Source organism: Haliotis cracherodii, unplaced genomic scaffold (assembly GCF_022045235.1).
Source record: "Haliotis cracherodii isolate W230 unplaced genomic scaffold, xgHalCrac1.p SCAF_5, whole genome shotgun sequence".
Classification (NCBI taxonomy): domain Eukaryota; kingdom Metazoa; phylum Mollusca; class Gastropoda; order Lepetellida; family Haliotidae; genus Haliotis; species Haliotis cracherodii.
In genome coordinates, this window is record NW_027266308.1 from 4,115,031 (window position 1) to 4,140,040 (window position 25,010).

The 25,010-nt window shown below is 39.6% G+C and overlaps 1 protein-coding gene across 1 annotated transcript; it reads right to left on the minus strand.

The window, feature by feature from the left end:
• Positions 1–359: 359 nt before the first annotated feature.
• Positions 360–24,379, minus strand: LOC139443473 (uncharacterized). The gene is made up of 2 exons (XM_071224456.1): positions 23,433–24,379; positions 360–4,318 (listed from the first exon to the last, which is right to left on the minus strand). The coding sequence occupies exons 1-2, from the start codon at positions 24,309–24,311 to the stop codon at positions 3,248–3,250; spliced, it is 1,950 nt and encodes a 649-aa protein (XP_071080557.1). The 5' UTR covers positions 24,312–24,379; the 3' UTR covers positions 360–3,247.
• Between the last annotated feature and the right edge of the window lie 631 nt (positions 24,380–25,010).

Consider the following 25,010-nt stretch of genomic DNA (forward strand, 5'->3'; position numbering starts at 1 on the left):
ATACCGTTTCTAAGATTTAAAAAGTTTTATGGCAGACATGTAAATTATGTGACAGAAATGATGTCAGATGCAATTCCCTATCTTGACCATATGTTCCCGTCTCTTTGTTAGGGGAACATTTGACTTGCCTTTGCATGTGTTTGTGACGGGTGCCACAGGTGGGGCAAGATATGCTCGACTTTTAGAGAACACCTGATAATCACTGCTTCAGTGATTCATAAAAACAGGCTTATGATATGGTCAAAATCATACAATGATTCGTATATTTCTTATGATTATGAAAAGGATTTGTGGCTTATAATTTATTCTCACGTGTTGGTGTTTATTTTCTACCTTACTTTCATATGTTGTTAATATACAGGATTTCACTGATTATCTTCCTATCAGATCTTTTAAAATAAGTATCGCGAAAACTGGAATCTTTTCTAAAATAGTGCCGTGTTTAGTATTGAGCTTGCTTCCGCCTTTTTCAAATGACATTTACTCTCAAAATACGCAACATGCAAGTGTAACAATTACCTATAAAGTTTATAATACAGTAATTGAAATAAATTAAACAATTGGACAATATTTGTCTTGAATACTCTCGTCATGTTTTGAACTGCTGCTTCACCGGTTCAGATTCCTTAAGTAACCACGTGACCTGGTCACGTGGTGCAGACGCTTACATCACATGATTGTATTTAGGTTTTTATCACAAGAAAAAACGACGCCTGGAACACGTCACCAATGCATATTGAATTGATAAACAATTGGTAAGTAATTATCAATGTTCTTGATGGATAACATATTCAAGTTCAAGGATATGAAATAAAATAATCTCGAAAAAGTAAGGAAGATGCCACGAAATATTGGAAAGTCGTTATTTGAGCAAGGTCGTATGGTGAAGGCAAGACGTTACACAATAAGGGGAAAGAAAGGTTGGCGCACAAGAACTGCCCAAGTACAGAGTTGGCGTAAGGTTTAAGAGGGAGGTTGTGGTGATCCTCTACTGAAAGAGGGGGCACGGGTGGCCGCGATTCGCTGTGCAGAGTTGCGTCCCTTGGGCACGCCAGAAACCTATGATTGTGGGTTCGAATCTCGGTTCGCCCCTATTGTTTCTCGGTTTGTCAGCACCATACCGTGCTCGTGGGTTTCACCGAAGTGGTAAACGTCTGAGACCTGCATGACTTCGGGCTTTGCTCCGAATTTAAGCTGACACGGCGCGATATAGTTGGAATACTGTTAAAAGCGGCTTTAAACCCAAGTCACTCACAAATTATTGAAAGACTCCTCAAATTATTTACTTCCAGTGGTGGGGCAAAATGCGAGCAAAAGGATGCATTTGGACATTTCGGAAGCGTTGTACATATTACTCAAATATGTATACTCAACTCTGTACTTGGTGTTAATGTAGGTTTTAGAGATAAAATACGAGTTATCAGGCGTTTTACAAAAGGTCAAAGAAGTTTCCCAACTTGAATAGTTATTAATTGTACTGAAGCAAAACGTTTCAAAACGAACACTTGGTCTCAACCATTGTCTGGATGTGATTCGGGGACACATACTCACGATAAAGCCGGAATCGCCCAATGGACTTTGCTTTTGGCAGAGGTGTCTTATTAATATGGAAAGGGTATTGTTCCTTTTATTTACTGTTCGAAGCCCACTATGGAACAGTAGGAGACCATGTTTAGTATCACATAGGCCAACGTCTGTAGGTAACAGCATACACATGCACACTCGTACAAATAAATACAAACATCCATTCGTATCTTTTAACCTAGGATAATAGCAGTCCCAAACTGAATAATTACAGCGACTTTCTCATAGGAGGGGCGGTCGGGTGGTCTAGTGGTTACAGCTTTCGCTTGTCGGGACGAAGACCGGGTTCGACCCATGTCTGGTGTCCCCTGCCGTGATATTGCTGGAATATTGCTAAAAGCGCGTAAACCAAACTCACTCACTCACACTGATACGACTTCCCAATCCAACCACCATCACAATCACCGTCGAAACCACTCACACTCACAGCTGCAATATTCATATTTCTCAGAACTACCATGACATCCATAGTTATACCTTCAGTGAACATTACACCTAGTTGTAAACATGGCACCACATCCGGTGTGCCATTTGAGGACATCATTGTGATTGCCTATTTTGAACGAAGCTTGCAATCATGATTGTTGTATCAAGCATGAGGTGTTAGTGTTAGAGATCCATCCACTGCATATTGATATCACAAATGTTCTCAGATATTGATCGATATCCCAGTATGATTAGAGTAGGAGATCAATAATATCTACTTCATATCCTAGATTCATTGAGCTGAGTCAACATCTAAAAAGTCCTTTTAGGGACAGTAGCATCAACTTTTAACTTTTGAAAACTATCACTTCAGTCGTTCTATGTTATGCATCTGTACATCATGGCAACATTTAGTAACCCTGAATTCGCCGCATAGTACTGTAAAAAATGACACGAATTTGATATTGCCTCGCGCCTGAGTATTAAACAATGATTTAATTGTTTTCTAATTTTAATTGTCTATATATATCAGTAAACCCCTTTGGTAACCTTAGTGTATGAGATCGGGAAACATTCTACATACCATATATACGTACTTCGTTAATATAACACATGATCTAATATATAGTAGAATACCGGTTTCAGGACAAAACAGTTTGTAAATTAGAATCTGTAGAAAGTTGTGATGATAGGGACTTGAGACACTGGCAGCACTTCTGTGTCTTTGTAAGGTGTTTTCATGTCATGTTGAAAACATACTATTCATATTTTTACGGGGATATTCGAGTACTGCAGGAAATAAAACAATAGTTAACGTTTATGTAATTAGTATGAAATAAGTATTCAAAAGTCGATTAGTAATTTTTTTTTTTTAAATCGAATTTTTAAGATTTAAGAGTGCTACACTGCTACACGCCTCTAAGGATATAATATGCAATTTCCCCAGCCGTGATAATTTGCATACTTACTGATGGCAAAATATAACGGAACGGTCTAAATTGTGCTTATTTAAAGTTATTACTTTGTTAAGTAAAATGCATCATATCAATACATTAAGTCAGTCAGTATTATGTGCAACTTTACAGAATAATCTCTCTGTCATTGTAACATTTATACCAAACATTCCTTTTCCTTTTGGTCGTTACCTTACTTTTTTATCAGTTTAAACTAGCATTGTGAAAAGTAAACATCACTTGTGCATATTTTGAGATCACGGAAATGTTGCATTAAATACAGGTCACAATCCACATATATGCAGTGGCGGGAAATGATGGCTCCATCTTATGGATGCCGTGGGACTGACAATCTTCGGATGGTCACAGCACGTGCTCAAGTCTTGTTCCACGCCCTTCAGGAACAAGCGTACGTTTGGACATTGGCCTAGATTGAGAGCTAACAGCTGCGGACAGTCCAAGTCCAGGCGATGGACCTCTCGGCACCCGAACATGTTGAGGAACATCATCGGAGGAGCATCCACAGACACTTGGGTTATACTCTTGCATTTTTCCAAGTTGAGGTGAGATATATTGTGGCAGCCGTTCAGCGCCATCTGAAGAACATAGTTGGTCATCTGGCAACGATAAAGGACAACTGTTTCGGCCACCGGGGTACTGACTGAGAGCAAGTTGAGCTTGCAGTCAAAAAGTCTCAAGAACCCTATCGCACCCATGGCATGGATGACGCAGGAATCTAGAATGATCTGCTCGTCACTGCATAGATTCAACTCTATCGAGTCCACACTCACGCACTGAATCGTCATTGTTTTCAAGGCTGGCATCCCCACTAACGCTATCTTGCATATGTGGTTGGCAGTGATGTAGATATGATTGAGTGTGATAATGTCATTTTCTGCTTCTGTGTGGAACAGGCGGAGAGTGGGACTTCTGATGTGGATCGCTTCACACGCGAAGTCAGACAAGAGACACAGTTCATGCAGACTTGGGATAATCAGCTCGTCCAGAAGCAAACTATCCTGCGAAAGACATCCGATCTTAAGACATAAAATGGACGGGTTGGATTTGAGAGTCTCCCTCAACGAACGCATATCCAGTTCTTCGCAGTTGGAAAGTTCCAGAAAAGAAAGTTTGTTGCTTTTGATGCTGATTGTTTTCATGACGTTGCTGCCGTTGATGCGAGCGCGTCGGAGTTTGGGTGTGTACAGCTCAAGATGTTCCATTGTCTCCAAACCGTCGTCAATGTTGATGTAACGGAGGTCCTTGCCGTCCACGCTGATGAAGAGGACGTTCCACAGGTTGAAGAGGTATAGCTTCTGGAGGGACTTGGATACAAGCCGGATGCCATGCAGATGCTAAACAGAAGGGAAAGGTTCAACATTAGAAAGGGAAACATAATTCGATTACAAAACAAATAAAGAAATCTTAAAGGTTAAAACAACATTATTAAAAACCTGATTATAATTTACCCAACGCCAAAAGAAACGCGAACCATATAAACAAATAAAGAAGTATGTACGTTAAGAAGAGATGTTTCCAATGTGTACCATTTAACAACAAAACTAACAATCAGTCAAGTGTTACCACAGAGTGCCTTTATTCTTATGACATTATGCTGCACGCGATTTCCAAACTTTATACGCAAACCTGCACGAGACAAATGCTGCATCTCTTGTCATGTATCTATGACGTCACATGTGATGCGTTCATGAGCGTCGGTTCAGACAACCGAACAGTATGTTCGTTTGTGCATCGAACCAATCTAATATCTTGAATATAAGTAAATTCTTCATATATTAACCAACCTGTATAGTATTCGCGTAAAAGTGGGTGAGTATATAATAATATTATTATTATTCCTCAAAGTGAGATTGACCAATCAGAGAGCAGAACTACTGACCGCACATGAGCCCGTATACTGTCAGTAAAAATCCAAGATGGTTGTTACTGACCTAATATGAGACCGTACACCGTCAGTAACAGCCATCTTGGATTTTCCAACACCCACCTCACATATTTCACATGGAAATGCTGGTACCGAAATTCGTTATTTGACACTGTTTTGTGTTTTGCTATCATTAATTGTGATGTGCAAGGACATTAATATTTGTTCAAGTATCACTTGTCCCCAAATTGATTCAAATAAAACTGTTTTCTATAAAAAGAAATCCCGGCTGGCTACGGCACTGGTGTCATATTAGGTTAGCAGAAACATATTTGGCGACGCCATTGGAGTTTGCCAAAGTTAAAAAAAAATTGAATTCAAAATGGCCAAAATTGTGTGTGTTTGCACCAACATTGTCTCGTCTGTGATTTCGTCTTGCTGACATTACGGCTGGTACAGAATTTAGAACGCTTTTGGTGCATTCACAACGTTTCCAGTAGTTTGACGTAACATAATTTTGTCTCTACGTAAAGTTTCTTTTAATCACCCCTTCGTACTAAATTACTCATGCTCCTTTTGTGCATAAACACATTAAACATATCACCTAATGTGTCCATCAATTTCCGTGAAAGATAATACAGGTCCCTCCGAACGTTTGTTTCAGTATTTTATAGAGTTTCAGACGAATGACGTCATCCCCAAGATCTTTAATAACAATATCCATATGTTGTGGGCTGATACTAGAAAAATAAGGTTACATTTTCGACCCACAAAACGAATTTCTAAACAGCATAACCTGCCCAAACAACAGCTTTCAATATTCACCTGTTTTAAGCGTTGCAATTGATACAGACGAACGCTCAGCTAGACGTCAATATTGTGCCTGCATCGACAGTATACGTAGGCGTGGTGACACAGCCTTCATAGCTCCGTCATACACCTGTACCGTAAGAGCACCCAACACCTGCTACCCTCTCTATATGGACGTGTATTATGTACCGTATGACGTGGGTCGCCGTCAGCTGTTGCTGACGTAGCAGCGTTGTGGGTGTGACGGTCGTCGGTGTCATTGTGCTGCGGTATTAGTCATTTTCATACCATCGTCAAATGTTGTCAGCAAAATAATGAAATGAATGTTATTCAGTGAAGTTTGACAACATATGGTTAACTACGTAAGTTATATTCTGAGTAACAGCTGAAACGCTGTTTCACTATCGAATGTTTTGTTTCTCATTGCTTGTTTTTTTATTAGTTATGCTTTGCGTAGCGACAAAGTTGGGCAGGTTAAGGCGAAAATTGGGGACTTTGGGTTAAAAGCACCAAATTTGGCACACTTATACATTGAACCATTCCGAAAAAGTCTGGACTCTCAGATATTATCCATTTCTACTGATCGATATGATATTATATCTTCAGGACTTGGATAAGTTGATAAGATTTAAATATATCTTGTATAACAAACAAAACACATGATTAAATGACACATTGGAATGTTTGTCTTTGTATAGTATTGTGTATAGTCTATGAGTATTATGGCTCAATTAAATTCTTAAAAGGTTTAATGAGAACTATTAGACCTAGTATTTTGCAAATGCAGTGTTTCAGAGAACAAGAAGGAAGCAATTTTAATTAATAAAATTGTACATATTATATTTGCCATATAATGTTGGAGTGGATTTATATCTTAACATCTGAACATATGTATAAGTAATATTGACATTATTGCCATGAATCCGAAAAAATTATACATACTTACATCGAGTATGACAAGGATTATTAGGTCAAAGCATCTGTTTACAGTTCCACAATTCAGTTACTGGGAACTCTTTTAGTCACAGTGGCGCATAGCAGTACACTTAATACCGTCTATGTGACGCTAACAAAAGCCTGTGCAAACCTTCTTTTAGTGTGTTAGTTTATAACGCTATTCGGGGATACGGGTGGCCAAGTCGTCTAAGGCGCCGCAATTCGCTGTGCAGAGTTGCGTCCCTTGGGCACGCCAGAAACCTATAATTGTGGGTTCGAATCGCGGTTCGCCCCGATTATGTTTCTACGTTTTGTCAGCACCATGCTCGTGGGTTTCACCGAAGTGGTAAACGTCTGAGACCTGCATGACTTGGGGCTTTCCTCCCACATTAAGCTGACACGCCGTGATATGACTGGAATACTGTTAAAAGGGGCGTTAAACCCAACTCACTTACTCACTATAACGCTATTCTTGAGCCGGACCAAGTGTTGTCCCCTTGGGTACACACGTATTACTCCATGTCCTCTGCCAACCCGGGGCTACAGGGCTCGGTAGTGTTGGACGGTCATCAAGCACCTGTCCCCCAACACATGCTCCCTGAAGGAGTGCGCGCATTAACTGCTGTTTCAGATCTGTTTTCAATTGGCCTAGATCTTCAAAACCTAAAACTTTGACCTGGCTTCATTGACCTTCCAAGTCATACTGGTTCTGTCATACATGAGAGAGACACACCGTCCAGGTAGAACAGTTTTAGGTGCAGCTATATTGATGTACTTGCAATTACTTCGTATGGCATGTCCTTGATGCTGTTATCAGTATTATAACAAGATCTCTGCCACCAGTCCTATTCATCACCTCCTTGTGGACAGATAGATGCAATGCATGACAGTATCAACTTACTGATGTTAACACTCCTCTAGAAGTTATCCACTTAGAGCTAGTCTCTGAGGATCCTAAAGCAGCTGTCAAAATGCGATCTATCGAGCATGATAAGGAATTTTTCTTCACCATATTATTCAAGAACGTCCCGCTGGATTGTTTAGCAACTGCATACTGTGATTGATCTATAGCAGGCACAGGTTATGACCTGGATTCAAGTGCTCACCAGCCATGTTCATTGAATGTTCGTTGGTTTGTTGTTTAACGCCGCACTCAGCAATATTCTAGCTATATGACGGCGGTCTGTAAATTATCGAGTCTGGATCAGATAATCCAGTGATTGATATCATGAGCATCGACACACGCAATTGGAATCGATGACATTCATCAACCAAGTCAGCGAGCCTGACCATCCGATCCCGTTAGTCGCCTCTCACAACAAGCATAGTCGCCTTTTACAGCAAGCATGGGTTGATGAAGACCTATTCTACTCCGGATCTTCACGGGTCCTGAACAACCGTATTCATATTCAAGAAACATTGCATATGGACAAATGGAGGATCGGTTTGTGGGGACTATAATGACCCATGAGAGGAAATCGTCGTTGCACAACCCTTTTTTCCCCGGTATTTCCTTCAGGTGTTAAAATAATAATAAATAATAAAAGCGACAAAACCCTTTCTATAATCATAAGAAACCTCTGCTAAAAGCCGAGTCCGTTGTACGATTCAAACTATAGCATGAATAATGTGTTTATAAATCATTATCAAATAGTGATGAAACCAGGTTTTTCGCAAAAAAGTGAGTAAGAACCATTGGTGGAATGATGATACCCGAATCTGTTGTACTGGTGGAGCTAGGGTGGTGATCTGTTATTTGTGTTTGTATGTTTGTTCGTATATTAGTGAGTGAGTGAGTTTGGCTTTACGCCGCTTTTAGCAATATTCCAGCAATATCACCGCGGGGATCGTATATTAGTTTGTGTTTGTATATTTGTTTGTTTATTTGGTTGTGTTTGCATATATGTTTGTATATTTGTTGATTTGTGTATGTTTGTTTGTATATTTGTTTGTGTTTGAATATTTGTTTGTTTGCGTTTGTATATTTATTTGTTTGTGTATTTGTTTGTGTTTGTAATTTTGTCGGTTTGTATATTTGTTTGTGTTTGAATATTTGTTTGTGTTTGTATATTTGTTTCTTTGTATATTTGTTTGTGTTTGTAATTTTGTTGGTTTGTATATTGTTTGTGTTTAAACATCTGTTTGTGTTTGTGTTTTTGTTTGTGTTTGAATATTTGTTTGTGTTTGTGTAGTTGTTTGTTTGCATATTTGTTTGTGTTTGTATATTTGTTTATGTTTGAATATTTGTTTGTGTTTTTGCTTGTATTTGTATATTTGTTTGCGCTTGTGTATTTGTTTGTCTTTGCATATTTGTTTGTGTTTATGTATTTGTTTGTGGTTGTATATTTGTTTTTGTTTGTATATTTGTTTGTTTGTGTATTTGTTTGTGTGTTGTGTATTTGTTTGTGTGTTTGTCTGTCGTGTTACGCTGCAGTCAGCAATATTCCAGAAGTGACGTGTAGGACGGTGTTTACTACTTCGCACATAGAATAGATCAACAGGTCTTGGGTCACGTCGCCGTGTCAAACAGTTTAAGCAAATAACATCCACCCACTTAGCACTCCGTCACAATGCACTCTTCCGAAGTGTTTGATAACAAAGCTGAGCATACAATTGGCTGATACGCTAATCGTGACCTTATCGATATTAGCTCAGCTTCATTCATAGAGCTGTTTACAAATGTTATCTCAAATAAGTGAGTGTGGGTGTTTTTCTGTTATTCACGCCACACTCAGCAATAGTCCAGATATATCACGTCGGCCAATAAATAATCGTGTCTTTTTCAAATAAACTAGTGGTTGATATTATGAACAACGCCCAATGCCATCGTGGGACGATGACATACAATCGTGACAGCTTGAACAGCCAATCAACTAAATCGCCCTAATGGTCAAACCGGATCCCCTTAGGGTCAACAGTGGACATTGAGGACAGCATGATATTAGTATCTGTGGCTGTGGTTGCCTGGAATCATATCTTTAAGAAAAAACAATGCATGCAACCGCCTGGCTAAACAATAACAAATCAATTTATCTCTTTATCTAAATGTGCCTTAAAAGTTTATCTATGGATGGGTACAAACACTTCTTTTGATGGTCTGCATACTTGCAAATATAAAAGCAACACCCATATAAAACTGCCTATAAAGAACTGGCAAATATCAGAAGTCAGCAAAATACTAGCTATAAGACGTTGGTGTATTTAAAACGAGTCAGGACAAAACAATGCAGTGATTATGTTATAAGCAACAATCCACGACGTCAAGGTATATTGAAACGCCATCAACAAAATATCAGAGTTTGACCATCCGAACCGATCCATTTAGTCTCCTCGTACGTCAAGCATAGTTAGCAGGAAACAATTCTAAGAATCAAAGAATGGGTTTTCCAATTCGGTGGTAATATTGAAATGTACATGGCAACCACTTTAACTGATTGAGGTGCGATCAAAAGTGAGTGTGCTTTTCATTGATCATTATTAAATACATTGATATCAAATTCAATTTACGATAGGATAAGAGTTAACAGGGGCAGAATTTTTTTGATAATATACTTCAGTGTGAAAGACTGAGTTTTCCGAAGTTGAGAAAAGTATTAGTGATATTTTCAATACAGTGAACATGCAGTGAATATAACACTTGATATTTCTCTGCAGTGAACATAACACTTGATATTTCATTGCAGTGAACATAACACTTGATATTTCACTGCAGTGAACATAACACTTGGTATTTCACTGCAGTGAACATAACACTTGATATTTCTCTGCAGTGAACATAACACTTGATATTTCACTGCAGTGAATATAACACTTGATATTTCTCTGCAGTGAACATAACACTTGATATTTCACTGCAGTGAACATAACACTTGATGTTTCACTGCCGTGAACATAACACTTGATGTTTCACTGCAGTGAACATAACACTTGATGTTTCACTGCAGTGAACATAACACTTGATGTTTCACTGCAGTGAACATAACACTTGATATTTCACTGCAGTGAACATAACACTTGATGTTTCACTGCAGTGAACATAACACTTGATGTTTCACTGCAGTGAACATAACACTTGATATTTCACTGCAGTGAACATAACACTTGATATTTCACTGCAGTGAACATAACACTTGATGTTTCACTGCAGTGAACATAACACTTGATATTTCACTGCAGTGAACATAACACTTGATGTTTCACTGCAGTGAACATAACACTTGATATTTCACTGCAGTGAACATAACACTTGATGTTTCACTGCAGTGAACATAACACTTGATGTTTCACTGCAGTGAACATAACACTTGATGTTTCACTGCAGTGAACATAACACTTGATATTTCACTGCAGTGAACATAACACTTGATGTTTCACTGCAGTGAACATAACACTTGATATTTCACTGCAGTGAACATAACACTTGATGTTTCACTGCAGTGAACATAACACTTGATGTTTCACTGCAGTGAACATAACACTTGATATTTCACTGCACTGAACATAACACTTGATATTTCACTGCAGTGAACATAACACTTGATGTTTCACTGCAGTGAACATAACACTTGATGTTTCACTGCAGTGAACATAACACTTGATGTTTCACTGCAGTGATCATAACACTTGATGTTTGTTTGTATATTTGTTTGTGTTTGAATATTTGTTTGTTTGCGTTTGTATATTTATTTGTTTGTGTATTTGTTTGTGTTTGTAATTTTGTCGGTTTGTATATTTGTTTGTGTTTGAATATTTGTTTGTGTTTGTATATTTGTTTCTTTGTATATTTGTTTGTGTTTGTAATTTTGTTGGTTTGTATATTGTTTGTGTTTAAACATCTGTTTGTGTTTGTGTTTTTGTTTGTGTTTGAATATTTGTTTGTGTTTGTGTAGTTGTTTGTTTGCATATTTGTTTGTGTTTGTATATTTGTTTATGTTTGAATATTTGTTTGTGTTTTTGCTTGTATTTGTATATTTGTTTGCGCTTGTGTATTTGTTTGTCTTTGCATATTTGTTTGTGTTTATGTATTTGTTTGTGGTTGTATATTTGTTTTTGTTTGTATATTTGTTTGTTTGTGTATTTGTTTGTGTGTTGTGTATTTGTTTGTGTGTTTGTCTGTCGTGTTACGCTGCAGTCAGCAATATTCCAGAAGTGACGTGTAGGACGGTGTTTACTACTTCGCACATAGAATAGATCAACAGGTCTTGGGTCACGTCGCCGTGTCAAACAGTTTAAGCAAATAACATCCACCCACTTAGCACTCCGTCACAATGCACTCTTCCGAAGTGTTTGATAACAAAGCTGAGCATACAATTGGCTGATACGCTAATCGTGACCTTATCGATATTAGCTCAGCTTCATTCATAGAGCTGTTTACAAATGTTATCTCAAATAAGTGAGTGTGGGTGTTTTTCTGTTATTCACGCCACACTCAGCAATAGTCCAGATATATCACGTCGGCCAATAAATAATCGTGTCTTTTTCAAATAAACTAGTGGTTGATATTATGAACAACGCCCAATGCCATCGTGGGACGATGACATACAATCGTGACAGCTTGAACAGCCAATCAACTAAATCGCCCTAATGGTCAAACCGGATCCCCTTAGGGTCAACAGTGGACATTGAGGACAGCATGATATTAGTATCTGTGGCTGTGGTTGCCTGGAATCATATCTTTAAGAAAAAACAATGCATGCAACCGCCTGGCTAAACAATAACAAATCAATTTATCTCTTTATCTAAATGTGCCTTAAAAGTTTATCTATGGATGGGTACAAACACTTCTTTTGATGGTCTGCATACTTGCAAATATAAAAGCAACACCCATATAAAACTGCCTATAAAGAACTGGCAAATATCAGAAGTCAGCAAAATACTAGCTATAAGACGTTGGTGTATTTAAAACGAGTCAGGACAAAACAATGCAGTGATTATGTTATAAGCAACAATCCACGACGTCAAGGTATATTGAAACGCCATCAACAAAATATCAGAGTTTGACCATCCGAACCGATCCATTTAGTCTCCTCGTACGTCAAGCATAGTTAGCAGGAAACAATTCTAAGAATCAAAGAATGGGTTTTCCAATTCGGTGGTAATATTGAAATGTACATGGCAACCACTTTAACTGATTGAGGTGCGATCAAAAGTGAGTGTGCTTTTCATTGATCATTATTAAATACATTGATATCAAATTCAATTTACGATAGGATAAGAGTTAACAGGGGCAGAATTTTTTTGATAATATACTTCAGTGTGAAAGACTGAGTTTTCCGAAGTTGAGAAAAGTATTAGTGATATTTTCAATACAGTGAACATGCAGTGAATATAACACTTGATATTTCTCTGCAGTGAACATAACACTTGATATTTCATTGCAGTGAACATAACACTTGATATTTCACTGCAGTGAACATAACACTTGGTATTTCACTGCAGTGAACATAACACTTGATATTTCTCTGCAGTGAACATAACACTTGATATTTCACTGCAGTGAATATAACACTTGATATTTCTCTGCAGTGAACATAACACTTGATATTTCACTGCAGTGAACATAACACTTGATGTTTCACTGCCGTGAACATAACACTTGATGTTTCACTGCAGTGAACATAACACTTGATGTTTCACTGCAGTGAACATAACACTTGATGTTTCACTGCAGTGAACATAACACTTGATATTTCACTGCAGTGAACATAACACTTGATGTTTCACTGCAGTGAACATAACACTTGATGTTTCACTGCAGTGAACATAACACTTGATATTTCACTGCAGTGAACATAACACTTGATATTTCACTGCAGTGAACATAACACTTGATGTTTCACTGCAGTGAACATAACACTTGATATTTCACTGCAGTGAACATAACACTTGATGTTTCACTGCAGTGAACATAACACTTGATATTTCACTGCAGTGAACATAACACTTGATGTTTCACTGCAGTGAACATAACACTTGATGTTTCACTGCAGTGAACATAACACTTGATGTTTCACTGCAGTGAACATAACACTTGATATTTCACTGCAGTGAACATAACACTTGATGTTTCACTGCAGTGAACATAACACTTGATATTTCACTGCAGTGAACATAACACTTGATGTTTCACTGCAGTGAACATAACACTTGATGTTTCACTGCAGTGAACATAACACTTGATATTTCACTGCACTGAACATAACACTTGATATTTCACTGCAGTGAACATAACACTTGATGTTTCACTGCAGTGAACATAACACTTGATGTTTCACTGCAGTGAACATAACACTTGATGTTTCACTGCAGTGATCATAACACTTGATGTTTGTTTGTATATTTGTTTGTGTTTGAATATTTGTTTGTTTGCGTTTGTATATTTATTTGTTTGTGTATTTGTTTGTGTTTGTAATTTTGTCGGTTTGTATATTTGTTTGTGTTTGAATATTTGTTTGTGTTTGTATATTTGTTTCTTTGTATATTTGTTTGTGTTTGTAATTTTGTTGGTTTGTATATTGTTTGTGTTTAAACATCTGTTTGTGTTTGTGTTTTTGTTTGTGTTTGAATATTTGTTTGTGTTTGTGTAGTTGTTTGTTTGCATATTTGTTTGTGTTTGTATATTTGTTTATGTTTGAATATTTGTTTGTGTTTTTGCTTGTATTTGTATATTTGTTTGCGCTTGTGTATTTGTTTGTCTTTGCATATTTGTTTGTGTTTATGTATTTGTTTGTGGTTGTATATTTGTTTTTGTTTGTATATTTGTTTGTTTGTGTATTTGTTTGTGTGTTGTGTATTTGTTTGTGTGTTTGTCTGTCGTGTTACGCTGCAGTCAGCAATATTCCAGAAGTGACGTGTAGGACGGTGTTTACTACTTCGCACATAGAATAGATCAACAGGTCTTGGGTCACGTCGCCGTGTCAAACAGTTTAAGCAAATAACATCCACCCACTTAGCACTCCGTCACAATGCACTCTTCCGAAGTGTTTGATAACAAAGCTGAGCATACAATTGGCTGATACGCTAATCGTGACCTTATCGATATTAGCTCAGCTTCATTCATAGAGCTGTTTACAAATGTTATCTCAAATAAGTGAGTGTGGGTGTTTTTCTGTTATTCACGCCACACTCAGCAATAGTCCAGATATATCACGTCGGCCAATAAATAATCGTGTCTTTTTCAAATAAACTAGTGGTTGATATTATGAACAACGCCCAATGCCATCGTGGGACGATGACATACAATCGTGACAGCTTGAACAGCCAATCAACTAAATCGCCCTAATGGTCAAACCGGATCCCCTTAGGGTCAACAGTGGACATTGAGGACAGCATGATATTAGTATCTGTGGCTGTGGTTGCCTGGAATCATATCTTTAAGAAAAAACAATGCATGCAACCGCCTGGCTAAACAATAACAAATCAATTTATCTCTTTATCTAAATGTGCCTTAAAAGTTTATCTATGGATGGGTACAAACACTTCTTTTGATGGTCTGCATACTTGCAAATATAAAAGCAACACCCATATAAAACTGCCTATAAAGAACTGGCAAATATCAGAAGTCAGCAAAATACTAGCTATAAGACGTTGGTGTATTTAAAACGAGTCAGGACAAAACAATGCAGTGATTATGTTATAAGCAACAATCCACGACGTCAAGGTATATTGAAACGCCATCAACAAAATATCAGAGTTTGACCATCCGAACCGATCCATTTAGTCTCCTCGTACGTCAAGCATAGTTAGCAGGAAACAATTCTAAGAATCAAAGAATGGGTTTTCCAATTCGGTGGTAATATTGAAATGTACATGGCAACCACTTTAACTGATTGAGGTGCGATCAAAAGTGAGTGTGCTTTTCATTGATCATTATTAAATACATTGATATCAAATTCAATTTACGATAGGATAAGAGTTAACAGGGGCAGAATTTTTTTGATAATATACTTCAGTGTGAAAGACTGAGTTTTCCGAAGTTGAGAAAAGTATTAGTGATATTTTCAATACAGTGAACATGCAGTGAATATAACACTTGATATTTCTCTGCAGTGAACATAACACTTGATATTTCATTGCAGTGAACATAACACTTGATATTTCACTGCAGTGAACATAACACTTGGTATTTCACTGCAGTGAACATAACACTTGATATTTCTCTGCAGTGAACATAACACTTGATATTTCACTGCAGTGAATATAACACTTGATATTTCTCTGCAGTGAACATAACACTTGATATTTCACTGCAGTGAACATAACACTTGATGTTTCACTGCCGTGAACATAACACTTGATGTTTCACTGCAGTGAACATAACACTTGATGTTTCACTGCAGTGAACATAACACTTGATGTTTCACTGCAGTGAACATAACACTTGATATTTCACTGCAGTGAACATAACACTTGATGTTTCACTGCAGTGAACATAACACTTGATGTTTCACTGCAGTGAACATAACACTTGATATTTCACTGCAGTGAACATAACACTTGATATTTCACTGCAGTGAACATAACACTTGATGTTTCACTGCAGTGAACATAACACTTGATATTTCACTGCAGTGAACATAACACTTGATGTTTCACTGCAGTGAACATAACACTTGATATTTCACTGCAGTGAACATAACACTTGATGTTTCACTGCAGTGAACATAACACTTGATGTTTCACTGCAGTGAACATAACACTTGATGTTTCACTGCAGTGAACATAACACTTGATATTTCACTGCAGTGAACATAACACTTGATGTTTCACTGCAGTGAACATAACACTTGATATTTCACTGCAGTGAACATAACACTTGATGTTTCACTGCAGTGAACATAACACTTGATGTTTCACTGCAGTGAACATAACACTTGATATTTCACTGCACTGAACATAACACTTGATATTTCACTGCAGTGAACATAACACTTGATGTTTCACTGCAGTGAACATAACACTTGATGTTTCACTGCAGTGAACATAACACTTGATGTTTCACTGCAGTGATCATAACACTTGATGTTTCACTGCAGTGAACATAACACTTGATGTTTCACTGCAGTGATCATAACACTTGATATTTCACTGCAGTGATCATAACACTTGATGTTTCACTGCAGTGAACATAACACTTGATGTTTCACTGCAGTGAACATATACTTCCCCTTAAATTGTCTCCCTTCTTTGTAAGTGACTCAAGCTCCTTCCCAGCGTCTGCCACCTTCGTTACACTCTCGGGAACATCGCGACAGTATAAGAGAGTTCCGTGAACGGGTTATCGCTGTCACAAGCCCGTACACAAACTGCTGGCGTTCTTTTTACGTTAGGTCCACATTGACAAGGCAAAGTACTGACAGATGGCCGTTTATGGAGTTAATGTCACTTCTTGCCGTTTATTATTCTCTCAAAAATGTTTCCTTATAAACTGTAAGTTTCTCATTTAACTCGTCAATCGAGACTGTTCGTTTCGCTAAGCGCCAATTTTGTTACTTGACCAGCATGTATTCTTTCGCTTCCAACAGCGCTCCCCTAGTTTTCAAGAATATTTTTTGTTAAAGTTGATTTTGTGTATAATTATATCTAATTGTATGATAAAGAATTTTCCTTATCCTACATATTTTTTTATACTTTTGTTTCTTTTATTTAAGATTTTGCAAACGCGAAACTACTTTTTAAGTCGCAAATACAAGGGGTCGTGAACCGTCCCTGTGTATTAGGTAGGGAGAATTAACGTTTCAAGGTTTTACGTTTGTAAAAAAAAATTAATTTTCTGGTAGACAACTACACAAAAAGTATATGTTAAATAGACATTTAATGAGAGGACCATGATATTTCACTCGACACATGGAATATCCTCTCTTTATTTTTTTTAAATATCACACTCAAATATACTAGTAATTGAAAGCTTTTTCTTGACAGCATGACGATGGCACGGTGGCGAAATGACCCTTCAATCATTCACAGCAATGGGTTCATTTGATCGAATTCAGTCGATTTAAAACGCCCACATACTCAAATGAGAAGTGTCCTCTTCGTCTTAAGCGACAACACCAGTAAGAACACCGCTTGCAACATCCACACCAACAAATGACACCGTGCCGTGCACTGGCGTATATATTCTGCACTGAGCACACATAGACCCAGTTTATGGTCTGTTTATGGACGCCCAGTATGGTAGTTACAAAAGACACCATATGGTCCTGTTGGCGCAACAGCTGTTATAGTGTGACGTCAAACCTAGTTCTGTGTTCCAGCTCATTTCCCAGTCCTTTCGATAATGACGAAGTATATATGGTGAAACAGCTTTTGTTCAAAACACATTTCGTTAAACGAATCCGCCCTTATTTTACCCATCGATTGGGTGAGTGAGTATGGTTTTACGCCGCTTTTAGCAATATTCCAGCATTATCAGAGCAAGGGACACCGAAAAATGGGCTTTACACTTTGTACCCATTGAATCGAACCCGGGTCTTCGGCGTGACGAACGTTTTAATAACTAGGCTACCGACCGTCCCTTTACGTATCGATTGGCCCAAGCCTAATGCAATATGCGTCATATTTCATATCAATAATTATATTTTTTTTATCGTTTCACCATTCATTAAATGATCTTTCCATTCATTCATGTCTTTGTTTTTTTGGTACCTGTAGGCGTTTCCTGTTTGGTCTATATGATTTATATGTATTTTTTTCCTCACTGTAACATATCCGCACGTCACCGGCACTTGATAACATCCTGTTACCCATCAATGCAGAAATGTCTAATTGCACGAATACATTTATTACATTTTTTTTCATAATATGGTTCTGAGAATCGATCCGTTGTATTCGCCTCGTAGCATATTAGGTTTGTTCAGCCTTGGCGTATTCATATATCATTCAACCAGGTTTTGTTTATATTCATCCGTGGAATTGAATAGAAAACGAAATGAATGAAGAATGAATCGATGGCCTTGGTAGTTGTTTAGTCTAGGCGTCCATGGAGGACTATTTTATTACGCAGAACAGCAAAGAGGCTGTTTTATTGGTGTAACACGTGAACATATTACTTCGCCCCACATTCATACGTGCGTTATAAAATCCTTGTTGAAATGTGACTGAAGATAGATTGCCTTTGAATAATAATAATAATAATAATAATAATAATAATAATAATATTATTAATAATAATAATAATAACAACTATGCTTAAAGCGCTATTATTACCTCGATCACTGGATAGGTGTGCACTCAAGAATCATTGTCAACTCCCTGGGGAGTATACAGCCGAAGCTGCCAGTTAGGCCCTAGAAGGTTAACAACCTTGTCATCTCATGCTATCGGGTACCCATTCACTGCTGGATTTCTGACAAAATTTGGAATAGCTGATTATTTCGTAATTCTAGCTGATTTATATGTTTGTTTATATAAAATGGTATTTCCTTATAATATCCTACATACGGGTACTATCAAGCTGAATACCAAGGGGCTTCATAACTTGTATCAATAGGAGTCGAACCCAGGTCCAGTCAGCGTGTCAACCACGAATCTACTCCACCACCACGTGGAAAACGGGTAGGTAAGCAGTGAATGTTGTTTTACGCCTTATTTCACCAACATCAAAGAGACCCGTGAAGATTCCGGGGTAGAATAGGTCTTCAGCAACCCATGCTTGCTGTAAAAGGCGACTATGCTTGTCGTAAAAGGCGACTAACGGGATCGGATGGTCAGGCTCGCTGACTTGGTTGATGCATGTCATTGATCCCAATTGCGTGGATCGATGCTCATGATGTCCATCACTGGATTGTCTGGTCCACACTCGATTATTTACAGACCGCCGTGATATAGTTGGAATATTGCTGAGTGCGGCGTTAAACAACAAACCAACCAACCAACCAACATCAAAGATGACAAAACCAGTGGTTGACAACTGAGCACCGCCGGGTCACGCTGACCTACTGTCAGTCAGGTCATAGTGCATGCACGGGGTTATCGTTAGTTGGCTTCAACGTGTATGAGATACTGACGACCTATTCTGACCCGAAATCTCCACAAGTGTATGTATGGGTTAAGGGGTTAAGGCTTACAACACTATGGACTAAGCAGACTTAGTGAACTTGTAGATAACCATGTGGCGCGGGAATGTGACACCGAGATTTCATGACAGCAGGTTCAATATTTCCATGGTGCAGCTTCTAATGAATATAAAGCTTGCAGACTATATGGGTCATTAAAGTGCAGGTTGAGGAGGCGGTTAAGTACACATGTAATGAAAGAAGCTGACGTGAGCGACAAGCACATCCGTGGTTTTCTCTGGTGATTTATGAACTAGGAGTAAGACGCGCTGTTGGTGTTTCACGTACAATTAATGTCATACTAACCTACCCCTCCACTCGCTGACTCGAGGATCAGTTGTTTGCACACACGTGATGTTTACAGGTATGACCCCACACTTGCACACACGTGATGTTTACAGGTATGATGCCACACTATACACACGTGATGTTTACAGGTATGATCCCACATTTGTACACACGTGATGTTTACAGGTATGATCCCACACTATACACACGTGATGTTTACAGGTATGACCCCACACTTGTACACACGTGATGTTTACAGGTATGACCCCATACTTGTACACACGTGATGTTTACAGGTATGATCCCATACTTGTACACACGTGATGTTTACAGGTATGACCCCACACTTGTACACACGTGATGTTTACAGGTATGATCCCACACTATACACACGTGATGTTTACAGGTATGATCCCACACTTGTACACACGTGATGTTTACAGGTATGACCCCACACTTGTACACACGTGATGTTTACAGGTATGACCCCACACTTGTACACGCGTGTTGTTTACAGGTATGACCCCATACTTGTACACACGTGATGTTTACAGGTATGATCCCATACTTGTACACACGTGATGTTTACAGGTATGACCCCACACTTGCACACACGTGATGTTTACAGGTATGACCCCACACTTGCACACACGTGATGTTTACAGGTATGATCCCACACTTGTACACACGTGATGTTTACAGGTATGACCCCACACTTGCACACACGTGATGTTTACAGGTATGACCCCACACTTGCACACACGTGATGTTTACAGGTATGATCCCACACTTGCACACACGTGATGTTTACAGGTATGATCCCACACTATACACACGTGATGTTTACAGGTATGATCCCACACTTGTACACACGTGATGTTTACAGGTATGATGCCACACTATACACACGTGATGTTTACAGGTATGATCCCACACTATACACACGTGATGTTTACAGGTATGACCCCACACTTGTACACACGTGATGTTTACAGGTATGATCCCACACTATACACACGTGATGTTTACAGGTATGACCCCACACTTGTACACACGTGATGTTTACAGGTATGACTCCACACCATGCACACGTGATGTTTACAGGTTTGACCCCATACTTGACACACGTGATGTTTACAGGTATGAGTGAGTGAGTGAGTTGGGTTTAACGCCGCATTTAACAGTATTCCAGTTATATCACGGCGTGTCAGCTTAATGTGGGAGGAAAGCCCGAAGTCATGCAGGTCTCAGACGTTTACCACTTCGGTGAAACCCACGAGCACGGGTATGATGCTGACAACCCTAGAAACATAATCGGGTCGAACCGGTATTCAAACCCACAACCATAGGTTTCTGGCGTGCCCAAGGGACGCAACTCTGCACAGCAAATCGCGGCGCCTTAGACGACTGGGCCACCAGGTAAGGTAAAACCCCACACTTGTACACACTTGATGCTGCAGCTCCTATAAGCCTACACGTCAGTCCCCCAGCAGTCATTGCTGCAGCTCCTATAAGCCTACACATCATTGCTGCAGCTCCTATAAGCCTACACGTCAGTCCCCCAGCAGTCATTGCTGCAGCTCCTATAAGCCTACACGTCAGTCCCCCAGCAGTCATTGCTGCAGCTCCTATAAGCCTACACATCATTGCAGCAGCTCCTATAAGCCTACACATCATTGCTGCAGCTCCTATAAGCCTACACATCATTGCTGCAGCTCCTATAAGCCTACACGTCAGTCCCCCAGCAGTCATTGCTGCAGCTCCTATAAGCCTACACATCATTGCAGCAGCTCCTATAAGCCTACACGTCAGTCCCCCAGCAGTCATTGCTGCAGCTCCTATAAGCCTACACATCATTGCTGCAGCTCCTATAAGCCTACACGTCAGTCCCCCAGCAGTCATTGCTGCAGCTCCTATAAGCCTACACGTCAGTCCCCAAGCAGTCATTGCTGCAGCTCCTATAAGCCTACACGTCAGTCCCCAAGCAGTCATTGCTGCAGCTCCTATAAGCCTACACGTCAGTCCCCCAGCAGTCATTGCTGCAGCTCCTATAAGCCTACACATCATTGCTGCAGCTCCTATAAGCCTACACGTCAGTCCCCCAGCAGTCATTGCTGCAGCTCCTATAAGCCTACACGTCAGTCCCCAAGCAGTCATTGCTGCAGCTCCTATAAGCCTACACGTCAGTCCCCCAGCAGTCATTGCTGCAGCTCCTATAAGCCTACACGTCAGTCCCCCAGCAGTCATTGCTGCAGCTCCTATAAGCCTACACATCATTGCTGCAGCTCCTATAAGCCTACACATCATTGCTGCAGCTCCTATAAGCCTACACGTCAACTCCATCAGGTCATTATTTCGTCAGCACCACGATAATACTACTTGTCAGTCCATCAATTAAACATTGATGCAGGTCTGACACACGCCAGGTGGACCAGCCCTGATTGACGCAGCTCAGATATAAGTAAGTCGCCCCAGAAACCATTGCGTCAGCTTCTGTACACGTCAATCGCTCCAGCACCATCGCTGAGCCAAGGTGACGAAATTTAACATGCGCCTGCTCCGTTTGCGCAATTGTCAACCCCCCATGAATCGATGACCCATTCTGACGCCCTGGATACCCTGCGTTCTACTGCACGAACTATATTGCTATTTTATAGCTTATGTAAGACGACCATAGTGCCACACATACCGCGCAGTTAAATCAATGATTTGTATTTCATTTCTGAAACAACACTACTGAGACGTAATCTTTCAATGGCATTGTCCGAAGCAAGAACCTTTTCGCCTCGAGCACATACATCATGATTTGTTTATATTCGTAAGGTAGGTCGGTCAGGTATGTTAAACTTTCCATCCATTTAGTATTACTTGTGTTTATTGGAAATATTCGACTACAATGTTGAAGTTCAAGCAAGCAACAGCTGTGTATTGGCACCGTACTATTTCAACAAACTGTTAGACGCAGCTGTGGCAATTGTTAATCGAATCTGGTTTCACAGATAATTCGTTCGACAGAATACATTCACACAATTAGTCTAACACAAAATGATTGGCCAGGGTAACACAGGGCAGCGCTGCAAGCTTAATTGTCACAAGTGAAGTACAGTAAACTATGGTTATAACGAACTCAAAGGGACTACCAATTTTAGTTCGTTATAACCGTAGTTCGTTATAAGCATATATACAGCAGAACTACAGCATATAGTCGGGACTAAACAGTTAGTTCGTTATATCCGTAGGTTCGTTATAACCGTAATGTACTGTACATGAAATCCTAAATGCTATCATGTCATGTCGAATGTCCCATTCCATCTGGACCATGTCATGTCAGCAGATTGGTTCATACAATGCAAGTCTCACGATTGGAGCCTTTCATGGGTTAAACGCAACATAACGTTTTCTAACGGAATTCTTTCCTATCAAAGATGTTTTAACGATACGTCAAGTCACAGTGGGGTTTACAGGAGTGTATAGCAGGGTGCTGCATGTGCTTACCTCGCAATTACTTATACTCAGCTTCTTCAGATTGCTCATCCTGTTGACCGAGTCCCACAACTGATCCATCTCCACGGGCACAAAATGAAGACACAACACCCCAATTAACTTGGAGTAGCCATGTTCAGTTAAACTCGTCACTATTCGTCCCCCTTCCCTCATGGCGCGTTCACTCCTCACGTCGTTTAGCGGTAAGCCAGAGTTAATCTTAAGTTTGATAGTCTCCAGATTGCGCAGGGAATCTATAAACCTCTCCACCCCTTGGCTTGAGATACTCCAGCAGGCATTTATAGAAACTTCACGGAGTCGAGGGAAGTACATTCCGATTCTTTCAAGATCCGTATCACTTAGGGCATAACCGCCGTTGATCTGAACATGTTCGAGGTTTGTTAATGTCTGGAGACTCTCAACTACAGCCCTGGTCCATAGGATCGGCAGTCTTAGATACTTCAGATTCCTTAGCCGAGCTATCAGTGAGAAGACGCTCTCGTAAACCAGCGAATGTTCCCGCCATGTAAGTTTCTGAACATGATACCCGTATAGCCGAAATATGCAGCACACAAGGCTGAAATGCCCGTAAGAATATTGTGACGGGTCGATATGGAGGGACCTCCACAGGAAACCAGACGTTAAAAGGATGTGTCTCCATTTATGGCAAACGAGAGCCAGGGAGGGCAGGCGGTCTTCAATCGGGCGAAGGTAGCCGAAAATCCGAGCAAGGACCTCATCGGGGAGATGGTTGATATTATAGGGAGAGTATGGGACACTGCATAATGGTACGACGCCCTGTTCTCTGCCGGTTGGAATGTCATCCCCATCAAGCAAGCGGTGATAGTGAGCCAGGTTAGGCATCCACCTGAAATTATTATATCGCTCCATACCTGATCTCCAGCCTGTTGAACATACATGGTCCGAGTCTACTCTCACGTTGATGACAACATTGTAAGAAGAGGTTCATTCATAAAACGCCCACACGTCCTAGCAGCCGATTAAGTCCAACCGCAGACGACAAATTATCACGTGACTCCATGACGCATGTGGTGTTGAGTGGCGTAGGCCTCAGGTGATTGAGATATTTTCAAAGCCGACGTGGACCAGGAAATCAATATTTTCATATAGTCAGCTGGTTAAAGTTGCCACGTGGTTAGAGTGGTCTGTAGCTTCTCGGTAAATACATTTATAGCAACACTGAAGTGAGAATGCAACTACGACGGGGTGGGCTGTTCCGCTGGTCCATGGCAGACAGTTTACCTGTCTCAATTTTAACTCATTATTAAGAAAGTTTGTATGTCAGTACCAACCAGCATCACTCTACAGCAACAGCTGGTACTAGGTGTAGGAACAATGTGTACACTGGCAAAGAGATTTAAGGGATCAATAGCTAGTGTTGAGGTAGTCTAGATACTGAAGCTCACCTTCCTTGTGTAGCGTGTATATACTCACCGACAAAAGGTGAGATCAAATGGGGTTTAACGTCGCGTCCAAGATTATTGCACTTATATAGTGACGTGCATGCACGTGTGTGTCTTTGTGTGGCTGCTTGTACTAGTCCGGACTGATGCCGATTTATAGTGCTAG